Source organism: Gracilinanus agilis, chromosome 3 (assembly GCF_016433145.1).
Source record: "Gracilinanus agilis isolate LMUSP501 chromosome 3, AgileGrace, whole genome shotgun sequence".
NCBI lineage: Eukaryota > Metazoa > Chordata > Mammalia > Didelphimorphia > Didelphidae > Gracilinanus > Gracilinanus agilis.
The window spans coordinates 166003385-166016411 of record NC_058132.1 but is presented as its reverse complement, the minus strand read 5'-3'; the positions used below and the strand labels follow the sequence as shown (position 1 = coordinate 166016411).

At 34.3% G+C, this 13027-nt stretch overlaps 1 protein-coding gene across 1 annotated transcript; it reads right to left on the bottom strand.

The window, feature by feature from the left end:
• Positions 1–3999: 3999 nt before the first annotated feature.
• LOC123238950 (olfactory receptor 150-like) lies at positions 4000–12576 on the bottom strand. The gene is made up of 2 exons (XM_044666204.1): positions 12567–12576; positions 4000–4928 (listed from the first exon to the last, which is right to left on the bottom strand). The coding sequence occupies exons 1-2, from the start codon at positions 12574–12576 to the stop codon at positions 4000–4002; spliced, it is 939 nt and encodes a 312-aa protein (XP_044522139.1).
• Positions 12577–13027: the final 451 nt, after the last annotated feature.

Genomic DNA, 13027 nt, shown 5'->3' with positions numbered 1-13027 from the left:
TAAGAAGAGAGAGAGAGAAAGTAAGAAAATTAGAGAGAGAATAAGATAGGATAGGTGATCTAACAAACTGAGTAATTTGCTCCTGCCCCTGGCTCAAACAAGGCAGATTTAACTATTCCTTAATTGGAAAAAGGTCAAGCCTTGAGCTATGGGCTGAGACCCAAAGGCCCTGGAGGCGTATGAAGCAAAGCTTCAGACACAGAGTCTCTTTGAAAGGGAATTTCCTTAAAAGAAGTTCAGAAAGATTCAGTCTTTAAACTCACCATGTGGAATTCCAAGAAGAGATTAAGAATGGTCTCACCAAGGTTTCAGGATCCCAGCCAGCACTCCTTTACAAACCAGAGGAGCTCCTTCTCTAGCAGAAGACTTCCTTCTCCAGAAGACCTGACTCACTCAACTCTCTTTTTAAAGGGTTCACTTATGCTTCACTTCCTATGTCTCCTTCCTAGTTCAAGTGTCCAATCACAACAGATGCTTCTCTTAGGACTGCCTAGGGGGCAGTCAGTCGATTCTGATTTGTCACTCACTCTAGCACACATGGGTTACAGACCTCCCAAAATTGGAGGAGTTCTCACCTTTGGTGATTAAATCTAAAGATGTAGATTTAATCTAATTATCACAATATATAGATAGGATCACAAAAGAAAAAAATGGACATTTGAAAATCTAAAATTTTTAAAGTTGTTAGAGAACCAATTCAATAAAACAGATTACTATGAAAAAATATTTTGTATAAAATTCCTCTTGTGAAGGTCTCTTTTTAAGATATGTAAGAATATTCATGTATCTACATATAAGAATATTATATATACCATATTTATAAGACTAAAAACCAATATCCAGTTGATGAGTTATATTAATATAATGTATTATATTATGACTTATTATAATAAGTTAGCAGTCAAGGGAAGAAATTCAGGTTCTCTATAGCTATATAAAAAAATGTTCCAAATGATGACTAATTGGAGAAATGTAAATAAAACCACACTGCGATTCTACTTCAAACCGTTAAGATTTGCAAAGATGACATAAAAGAAAAATAATCACTTTTGGAAGGACTGTGGGAAAACAAACACATTGATGCTCTCTTGGTGGACCAGTACAGGAGTACAAAGCTAATCTGGAAATTAACTTGACTTACACATCAAAAGTTACAAAACAGTACATGCCGTTTGACTCAACTTTACCATATCACTAGATTTATAACCATATAGGTTCAGTCATCAGATGGTTTGGAGATTGAAGTTTCCACATTCCCTAATTTCTTGATGGGTATTTATCTAATACAACTACATCCTGTCTTGCCTTAATTAGTTTAGGTGCATTTATTGCTTCATCATTTGGCTCATGGCTGATTGAGGCATGAAGTATCAGAAAGGAAGGTACTTGTGGTAGTGAAAAGCAGATTTGGTGATAGTTGAACCAGATGCAATGACACTAAAATGGATAATGTTTGTGGAGGAAAGAATCCTATCTTTACTTTTACAACACTCTATTGGGGCCACACTTTATGTCAAGGGTTTCTGTGAAGATCTCAAAAAAGTTTTTTTTAAGTTCTTCTTAACTGAAATAACAAATCATAAAACACAACAATGGAAAGTTTGACATAGGAGGGTTAATAGAGTTGGTAGAAAAGGATAAGATGTGAGAATTCAAAAAATGTTTGGAATCAATAGTCTGAGAAAACAGTGAGTTAAGTTTATAGCTAGATATCCCAATTAAGTCAAGAAAATGTCTACCTCAACAGCCTATGCATGTGAAGCAGAGAGATGCATCTTTTTGACTAACCTCTATTTTTTTTCAAAACACTTAAGCTTATTTTTGGAAATCCCAGAAAATTACCCACTAGTTTCAAAACTCTATTGGTCTTTCTTAGTATGATCAGAATTTTAAAATACATCTCTTTGAGTTCTTATACTTGAGTTTTTTTAAGTGAAGTTTATGCTACCTTTTTATGTTCAAAATTCTCTAATAATTTCTGTAACAAAATGATAATGAAGATTCTGATAGTAAGAAGCCCTTTGAGTGACAATTAGGAATGATCCCGCTCAGCTCTAACTCTGCCAAATAGAGAAGCAGCTCTGAGAGTTGTACTTCCCAAGACAGAATAAGATGAAGCTGCATTATTTGTGCATAAGTACAGATCTCCTCACAACACTTCCTCTTTGCAGTAAAACCAGAAAGATAATTGACAGCTGTTGCATGCAGAGAACCCTTTCCAAAGTTGACTGGAGAAATGTCCTTGGAAGAGCTATTCTACCAAGAATCTCTTCACACATACCACAAGGTGATGAGAGTGCATATGACAACCATGACAACAAATGCAAACTTTCTAATATCCCTCCTCATCCCTATAAAATTAGAATTTAATGCACCAGAACCTATCTTCAAGTTTAGAACTTGAGATTTCATGACTTTGTATGAACCTCTAGGACTCTCTATTAAGCTGGAAATCTCTGATTTGAAGAAAATCTGCAGGTTGTTCGGAGACCTACAAAGAATGAAGTCTACTACTCTCTTGAGCTTTGTGTTTATAGGTAGGATCTGAGGACATCCACACCTTTGAGAAAGTTACTATTCCATGAATACAATAAATATATTAGTGATTCTTACCAACTAAAAGTGGTCTCTCCCTAGTCATATTTTCCTGGAGCATAGCACACAGATCTGGAGTCTCAAAATGAAATAGATGTAGAGCAAACATATGTAGACATCCCTGTGAACTGCATATTAATTTAGTATCAAATAATTAAGTGATATATGTTTTACTTTGATTTGTATTTGATTTTGTAGACTATTTCCCAACTACATTTTAATGTGATTCTTGCCACAGGCATTGCACTTCAGTGCTTCACAAATATTATTTCATTTGATCCTCACACCAACCCTTGGAGTTAGGTATTATTTTTATTCCCATTTTACATTTCAGAAGATTGAGGCAAACAAAAATTAATTGACTTGCCAAAGGTCACAAGCGTGTTAGTATCTAAACCTAGATTTGAATTCAGAACTTCCTGACTCTTGAGCCAGCATTCTGTCCATTGAACCACTTATTTGCCACAATAAAACTATATATCTTGTCTAAGAGCACAATTTTTAAAGCATGTCATGAATAAATAGAGATAAGGAGAGGGACTGAACCTGTGATTTCATTGATATAGGGAATTTGAAGGAAATTCTTTCTCTCAAAGTGGAAAATTAGACTATTATCAAGAGCACTGACCAGTTAAGTGGCTTACCTAGTCACAAAGTTAATATATGTCAGAGGTGGAACTTGAATTCATGTTTTCCTGACTTCTAGAACATTTCTTTAGGTGTACAGAAAGCTAGTTGGGCAATAGGCCAAAGAGAGAGAAAAGACCCTGATCAGCAGTGTGGAATAAGAGAAAGAAATACCTCAGGAATCAGGGCTCACTTTTTCATCTGTAAAATAAGGAATTTGAATTAAAAGACAAGTAAATGACATATCAGAAAGAACAATGGTCCTTGAGTCAGGAAGACTTGAGTTCAAATCTAGCCTGACATTTATAAGCTCTGTTACTCTCAGCAAGTCATAACTACTCTGTGCCTCATTTTCCTCATCTGTAAAATGAGACTAATAATAGGACCTCTTTCCTAGGGTTGTTTTTAGAATAAAATCATACCATAATTGTAAAGTCATTTGTAAATCTTAAAGAGCTGTCCTTTCTTGCCTTATATCTATGATCCCTCTGAAAATCCAGACAAGTAACTTAATGACTACACGCTACCCTACTCTTTGATTCTAAAGTGGCAGTAGTTCATCTCTTTAATCCCTGAGCGGTTTAGACTCTAATTGTGATTCATCCAAAAATATTTACTTGAATAAGAAGATAAACAAGAAAATGGGGAGATTGTGGGAGAGGGGTTCTAAGGAGATGAATGGATCCTCTCTTCTAAGAAGAAAATATGACTAATCACTTTAAAAGGAAAATAGCACCAGCAAAGCCTTTGATCCCAACACCTTGGTCATTTCATTCTTCATGAGAACATTCTTTTCTCTAGGATTTTCTTCAGTGCAATCTTGACATCTTTATTCCTGAGGCTGTAGATCAGGGGGTTCAGCATAGGGATAACTATGGTATAAAACACAGAGGACACTTTCTTCTGGTCCTTGGAGTTGGTAGAAGGCTGCAGATACATGTATGCAGTTGAGCCAAAGAATAGAGAAACAGCCATGATATGGGAACTGCAAGTACTGAAGGCTTTAGATCTGCCAGCAGTGGACTGCATACGGAGTATGCTGATGAGAATGAAAACATAAGAACTAACAATAGTTACAGTTGGGACAAAAAGGTTAAATGAACAGAATACAAAAAGCACTATTTCATTGATATAGGTGTCAGAGCAAGAGAGCTTGAAGAGGGGAAGAAGATCACAAAAGAAATTATTCACAATATTGTCCTTGCAGAAGTAAACTCTAAGAATGCAACCTGTGTGTACTGTGGCACCAACCACACCCATAGCAACTACTCCCCCTAGTAACCGGGAGCACATGTGATAGGACATGATGACATTATAGAGAAGAGGACTACAGATGGCAACGTAGCGGTCATATGCCATCACTGCCAACATATGGCACTCAGAAATTATAAAAATGAGGAAAAAATAGAGCTGAGCCATGCACTCAGAGTAGGAGATGATGTTCTTCTCTGACACAAAGTTCACAAACATTTTGGGGGTGATGACAGTGGACTGACAGAAGTCAATGAAGGACAGACAACTGAGAAAATAGTACATGGGGGTGTGTAAGTTGGAACTGAGGCTAATCAAGATGATCATCCCTAGGTTTCCTACCACAGTGACCACATAAATCCCAAGGAAGAGTAGAAAAAGCGGAATCTGTAGCTCTGGTTGGTCTGATAAACCTGCAATGATAAACACAGTCACTGAAGTGTGATTTCCATTTTCTGGATGGTGGATCTGTGGGAATAAAAAAGAAAAAGCACATTATAGGGGATTCTTCCAACACACAAACACATCTACACAGAATATACAACTCTAAATCCTAGAATCTATTTCTGTTTTGGACCTGAGGAGTCTATAGCCACTGTCTCTGGTCATTGTTTCACTGTGTTAGAGTGTAGGTATCATTATTACTGTGTGTTAGTATTTCAATGAAGAGATATGTGAACAAAAGTGTTGGAAAGGAGTCATATTAAAATTTGCCTTATTCTACCAAAGGCACGAATGTATTGTTGGTAGAGAGAGATGAATCTGCTGATAGTTGGAGAATGAGAGTTCAGGGAGAAAGAAAGAGATGATTTCTAGTACATGGGGACCCTAATTTAACTAACTCCTGTTAATTTAGATTTACATCACTTAGTTATTACATTAGTTAATTAAATTTGATTACATTTGTGAATCTCTACTCTTAACATAGCATCAATATCTATTAGATACTAAAGAGGTCTGATCTCCATCACTTTGGAACCATAGCTTCAGTGACTTTTCAGAGAAAACAGATTCTTAGGTATAGTCAATTCCTGTTCAAAGTCATTCAAAATAGTATTCTCCATTGACACAATTATTCAGTGGACTCAGAGATTAAAGCCTCTATGAATCCCAATATCTCTGAATATTTCATTCTCCCTCTACCCCCACCGATGTATTTCTAGTTCTATGCTCCTCATGATTAGCACTGGGTCAATAGAGATAAGGAAGTGAGATCTCACTAAGAACTGGGCTCTCCTAGTGATGAATTTGGTAAAAAGGTTCATTGTTGAATAAAGGTACTTACCCTCCACTGCTGAGTCTTCATTGAAAGAGTCCTTGGAAAACCTAGCAATGAAGTCAGGAATGATAATCTCCAGCACAGATCCTTCTGCTTCCTTTTGTTCTATTGTAATACAAGTAAGGTCTTTGATTTCATAGCTGCTCTAATAGTTCTGAGAGATGAAATTGTTATTATTATTTTAACTCGATATTTTTCTTTAACATTAGGATAGAAAATATTATCTCTTAATCTCACTGTAACTGTTTGTTGACGGGATATGAGATTCTTATTATTAACAGATAGTTTCCAGGGACTTTATTAGAAACCCAGAGAGTCTGCCTGAAGTCTTATCTCTTTAGGGATCCAAGCCCTTCTGGGAATAAATCACTGTTATTTTTCACCATGTTCCTGAGGCATCCTTCTTCTCATCACCCAATGGCTCACCCTTCAACAAGGAACTTTATTAGTCCCTTGGCTGTTTAGTAGGTTTCCTTACGGAATAGTATTCTTCTCATACACTCAAGTTCTAGAGTTGAAAGTAAAACGGATCGGATACTTAGAAACCAGAAGACTATGTTTGTAACTAGCTAGGTCCTAGAAACATGGCATTTTTTGAAGCATTTGAAATTATTCTAAATTATTATTGGAATTAAATTATTCTAATTTAATTCTAAAAATTCTAATTTTCTTTTCTGGGGGGAAATTTTTACTAGGAAATTGGAAGCATTTAGTTTACTATTTTATTTATGATCTTTTATAAATTTGAAGTCAGTGTTAATTTCAATAAATAAACCATTTATTTTTTTCTTAGTTTGCCCTCAAATTATTTATTTTTTACTTTTTTATGTCATTGATATAAGGAGCTTCCAGTGGAATAACAACTTTTATCTCTATAGGAAAGAAATTGCTCTTCAACTTCCTAACTGGATCTCTTGTTTCCTGACTCTGTGCCACACTAAATGGAGATAGCACACTGTAGAGAACTTTAAGCCCTCCATCTACTGTCTTCTTGCTATGTTAAAGAGCAGAAGTGTCAAACCTGCAACTGTTAACAACCTAGTGCACAGGAACCAGGTTAAAATGTATTTGGGAGGGGCCACCTAGGTTGTTCTGTGAATTGAGAACAAGGCCCAGAGATGGGAGATCCTCAGTTTAAATTTGGCTCCAGAAACTCTCTAGATTCATAACCTTGGACAAGTCACTTAACTCCCATTGCCTAGTCCTTACCACTCTCTTACTTTTGAACCAATACACTAAATTGATTCTGAGATGGGAAAAAGGGTTTAGAAATGTAATCAAGAAATATGTCTCAAAAAATAAAAATGTAATAGAACATAGATAATCTCAACATACATTTTTCAAAGTCAATATGCTTCCCAAAGGCATCCTTATATATGGTTTAGTGGTCCCCATTTCTATCTGTAGGACACCATTACTATATAGGGCAACTGCTCTTTCTTTTTTAATAACCAAAATTTTATTATTTTCCAAAATTCATTCTGAAAAATGAAACTTATTTTTGTAAATATATTTTATCAATTACCTATAATAATAATTTCCCACATTTTCTGAAGTTATATGATCTAAACAGTCTCTCCGGCTCCCTACCTTTCGCTTCTCAGAGATGGTAAGCAATTTTATCTGGGTTATACATGTATTATCATGCAAAAATATTTTCATATTGTTCATTTTTGTAAGTGAATAATCACATAAAATCAAAACCCAAAAATGGAACCCCAAATAAGCTCATGTGAAAAAGAGTATACTTTGATATTTTCATACAAGTAGATCCTTTCCCCTTTATTTTTATCTCTTTGGGATATAGACCTAGTAAATGGTATTACTGTATTAAAGGATCATTTTTAATAGCATTTTGAGCAGAGCTCCAAATTGCCCTCTGGAATGGTTAGATCAGTTCACAACTCCACCAATATTGCATTAGTGTCCCAATGTTGTCACCATTCCCTCCAACATTTATGACTTTCCTTTATTTTCTGATTAGCCAATCTGAAATGTTTGAAATGGCATCTCAGAAATTTTTAAATTTGGGTTTCTATAATTAAGAGTAATTTGAGGGGACAGCTGGGTAGCTCAGTGGATTGAGAGCCAGGCCTAGAGACGGGAGGTCCTAGGTTCAAATCTGGCCTCAGACACTTTCCAGCTGTGTGACCCTGGGCAAGTCACTTGACCCCCATTGCCTACCCTTACCACTTTTCTAGCTTGGAGCCAATACACAGTATTGACTCCAAGATGGAAGGTAAGGGTTTAAAAAAAAAGAGTAATTTGGAACATATTTTCATATAATTTTTAATGGCTTTGCTATCTTCATCCAAAAACTGCTTATTCGTTTAATATTTGTTCAATTGCTTTGACCATTTGTCAACTGGGGAATGGCTAGTATTCCTATAAATTTGACTTAGTTCTCTATATATTTAAAAATGAGATCTTTGTCAGAGAAATTCACTATGAATTTTTCCAAGGCAGTTGTTTCCCTTTTGGTCTTGGCTGCATTTATTTTGTTTGTGCAAAACTTTTTAATTTAACATATTCTGAATTATTCATTTCATATCATATAATGTTCTCTATCTCTTATTTGGTTATAAATTCTTCCCTTCTCCCCAGATCTCACAGGTGAACTATTCTATGTTCCTCTAATTTACTTATTGTATCACCCTTTATCTCTAAGTCATATACTTATTATGATCTTAACTTGGTATACTATGTGAAATATTATTCTATATCTAGTTTCTGCCATACTGTCTTCCAGTTTTACCAGCAGTTTTTTTTCAAATAATGAGTTTTTATCTTAAAATCTTGGATCTTTGACTTTATCAAACACTAGATAGTTAGGTCTTTTACCACTAAATTATTCCATTGATCCACGATTCTATTTCTTAGCCAGTACCAGAATGTTTCAATGAATGCTGCTTTCTAATAGATCTGGTACTATTAAGCTACTGCCTTTCACATTTTTTCATTGATTTCCTTGATAATATTTGAACTTTTGTTCTTCCAGATGAATTTTATTATTTTTTCTCTTTGTATAAAATAATTTTTGTAATTGTATTGGTATGGCAGTGAAAAGAATAGTAATTTGCATTAAATTAGCATTTTTATTATATTAGCTGAACATATTTGTGAGCAATTAATATTTTTCAAATATTTAGATCTGCTTTATTTGTGTGAAAAGTATTTTGTGATTGTGTTTACATAATTCCTGCATTTGTCTTGGCAAGTAGATTCCCAAGAATTTTCTATTTTCTAGAGTTACTCTAAATGGAATTTCTCTTTCTATCTCTTGCTGCACTTTGTTGGTAACATATAGAAATGCTGATAATTTATGTGGATTTATTTTGTATACTGCAAGTTTTCTAAAGTTATTAATTATTTCAACTAGTTTTTTCAGTTGATTCTCTAGGATTCTCTAAGAATATCAATACATCATCTGCAAAGAGTTATGGTGACAGCTCTTGACAGGGTTCTTCCCAATTGAACCTCCAGCTCTCACCAAGGGTGCATGCTGATTGACGACAACTTGCTATTTTATTTAGCTGACTTCTAATACCAGATCAGACAATTGTGTTTCCTTGCCACTGTTCCCATGAACATACCCTTAAACACTGCTTTCTAATAATTGCTTTTATTACATCTTCTTTAGTTCTAAATTGATTTTCATTTTTGTTGCTAGTGATTTGGTTTTCTCCTCTCTCTTTAAAATCACATAAACCAATGTAGGTTGAAAATATCTTAGGGCAATTTTTACAATATCTAAAGAAGACACCTTTTTAAACATATGGATAGGTAGCTGATGTGATTGTAGGCAAAAAAGCAGAAGGAAATATTAAGATTAAGCTGTGAAATTTTACTTGTGTAGCAGAGGTAAGGAGCATGATACATATTCAGATTGACTCTTTCTGGTGTGTTATACAGAGCATGTGCAGGTAATATTTGCTTGCTTCCAGTCCTCTGCATTGAAGACTAGAGAGACTTAATTCTAGTTACTTAAATGGTCTTACACTAAGAGTTGACAAAGAAGCCCCTGACTGGTGGCTAAACTGAAGGACTGATGACCTTTAAAAAGATGAGACTCCAGTATGAGGCTTTTTGATTGCTTTTCTCAAAGAAATGTGATTCAAGTGATGGCTGTCAAAGGATGGTCCTTCTCTACCCTAGTATTATAGTGATTCTGCTGCCATTCCCCATGTCCAGTGTGGACTCAGTTAGGCTGGCTTGTGCACTGGGCCCATGGTGACTTGAACTTTTGTGTTTGTTTCTTCCCTATATGACAAGAACGAGTGCTTGGAGATGGGCCTTCCCTGAGGTTCTTGAGAATTCAGAAATCTGGATAGCTCATTAGATTTTACTATGACAGTCAAAGCCAAATGGTTGCTATAATGGTGACAGCAATGATGATTACAAGGCAAGCATCTGCTTTAGAAAAAGAAGCCAAAAGCTCAGCTATTTGATCAGAGAGCACCTAATGCAGAGGTGAAATTGAAATACCTAATTAACAGTATTTTACAATTGCTGTATATTCTTATAACACTTTAAATATTACCATCCCAACTGATTGTAACCAGAGGTATAAATTGTTACTAAATCAATTTGGGGTTTTCTTGTCAAAAATACTGTGATGGTTTCCTATTTTTTTCTCCAACTCATTTTACAGATGAAGAAACTGAGGTAAATAGTTTTAAATTACTTCTCCAGGGTCATACAACTAGTAAGTGGCTGAGGCCAGAATTGAACTCAGGAAGATGTCTTCCTGATTCCAAGTCTGGCACTCTATCCACTACACCACCTAAATGCCCTTTTTGTTTATGAACTCACTCTAAATTAAGATGACCTTTATATGTGGTTACATCTACTCCTATATTCCCCATTCATGACTTTATGATTATTAAAGATTGAATTAAGAAATATTTATTCATATTGAATTATGTGCTCTACAAAGGATTAGGAGAGACTGAATAAAAATATGTAATCTGACCTTTATTCAAGAGAAGAATAAAATCTATTTAGAAATAGAAGCCTAACAAATAGCCAAGAGATAACTAGGACAAAGCAAAAAGTTATATAATTATGTCTAATTTTTAGTGTTAAAAAGTATAAGAATATTTTATGTTTGTGGTTGAATCCAAGGAAAACTTCCTGGAGAAGGGAGGATTTTACAAAGAGTACCACGAAGAGTAGGTAAAATGTCAACATTAAAAAAGGAGAGATTAGACTTAGTAATAAAAACAAAATAAGTACTTGCAAGTAGGTTTAAGCTAGTACTGATATGGAGAAATTAGAAAATAATAATAATGACAGTAGCTGCAAGTATAATTTTCAGGAGGAAGACCATTCCAGAATAAGTGCTGAAATTTGAAAGGAGACCACTAAAATTAGGGTTTCTGGGCAAAGAAATCCTCCTACAGACAGTATGTCTGTAAAGATCAGTATGATATATGCATATAATGGATTATTATTGTGTAAGAAATGATGAAATGCATTGTTTCAAATAAACATGGGAAGACATATGAAACATTACAATATAAAAAGAGAACAGTTACATTCATATACCATAACTTATTCAGTCATTCCCCAATTGATAACAATCCCCTGATCAATCAGTTTTTTTTAATTAGTACCACATGATTCTATAGAATAATTTGATATTTGGCATTGCTAAACTCCTTTCCTTTTGACTTTTTTCACTGTTTTTCTTGAGATTCATATATGTAAATAATTCACAAATATGCTGCTATCTTTATGGGCAAGATGAGACATAGAAATTGAAGCACTACAAATTCAGTTCAATTACTGAATTTCAATTCAATTTCAATTCAAATACTGAATAAAAAAGTTATTAATAAGATAATGTTACCTTGGAAGCATTTTTCTAGAGGAGGGATTCAGCGATCTGTTCTTGGTCCTTTCTTGTTGAATATTTTAATCAAAAACACATACCTACATGGAATGCTTATTAAATTTAAAGATAATATGCTGCTAGGTGTGATATTGTTAATGTGTTGGATAACTGAGTTATAATGGGAAAAGTCTTGTCAAGGTTGCATAAATATTCCAAGTCTAAGTAGATAAAATTTAATAGAAATAAACAAAAAATCCTATACCTGGGTGCAAAACATAAAATGTAAACATATATATTGGAAAAGCATGGTTAGGCAATGATATTGTACAAATTTTTTAAATTTCATTATTTGCCAAAATGAACAAATCACATTTAAAAATTTTGAAGAAAATCACATGAAAATATCCTTGGGGCAAGTCATGGCATCTTTGTAAATTTTATAACAGAGGAGAAAGAAGATAAACACAATCATAGGGGCATTCTTATTTATGGAAGTAGAAGTTTCATAAGGTTCAGAGAAAAGATGAGTAAGCAATAATCTATAAGGTCATTGTCAGAAGTGGAAGGGGAAGCTGTAGATTGAAATTCTGAAGGAACAGAAAACATATAATTGGGAAGAAAAGAGAGGTCCTTAAACACCCACATCAAAACCTCTTATATTTTAAAAAGCAAACACAGTGAAGATGTAGCTAATAGTTGGCAATTGTGATTGAATAAAATCAAATAGGACTTTGAAAATATTGTCAATAGTACTGAATAAAGAATCTGTTGAATTAAAAGATGACCAAAAATCCAGTTATGATGGATTTAAGAGAAGGATCAAAGGAATAGGACTGCTATTTAATATGAATGAAATAGTGATATGGATAATTAGGTAGCTAAATCACTTATCTTTTCTTACTGTTTTTCTTCAAAAGAGAATACATTTAAACTTCAAAGGACATCAATTTTTGCTCTATATAGTCTCATTTGATGAACTCACTATCATAGGTTCAAATATCATCATTCTGAAGATGATACCTAAGGTCTATGTATACTTATTCCTTTCTTATTTATAACCTGTTTTTTGAACATATCAAACTAGATGCACCAGATTCACCTCAAATATGACACATTGAAAAAAGAACTCATTTCCCCACCTCTTTCAAACTTACCTATTATCACAGGTGCCATCATTCTCCCAGTGACCCATGATCATCAGCTTCTTATTCCCACTCATTAGATAGATCCAGTCCTTTGTCAAGTCTTGTTTCTAACTTCACAAAATTTTAGTGCATAAACCCTTCTTTCTACTTACACAGCTACAACCATAGTTAGGGCCCTCATCATTTATCACCCAGATTTCTGAAGTAGCTTTCTAATCATTTTCTCCCACTTCAATCCACTCTCCATTCATCTTCCAGGGTGGTTTTTTTTTCTGAAGTGTATGGCTGATGATG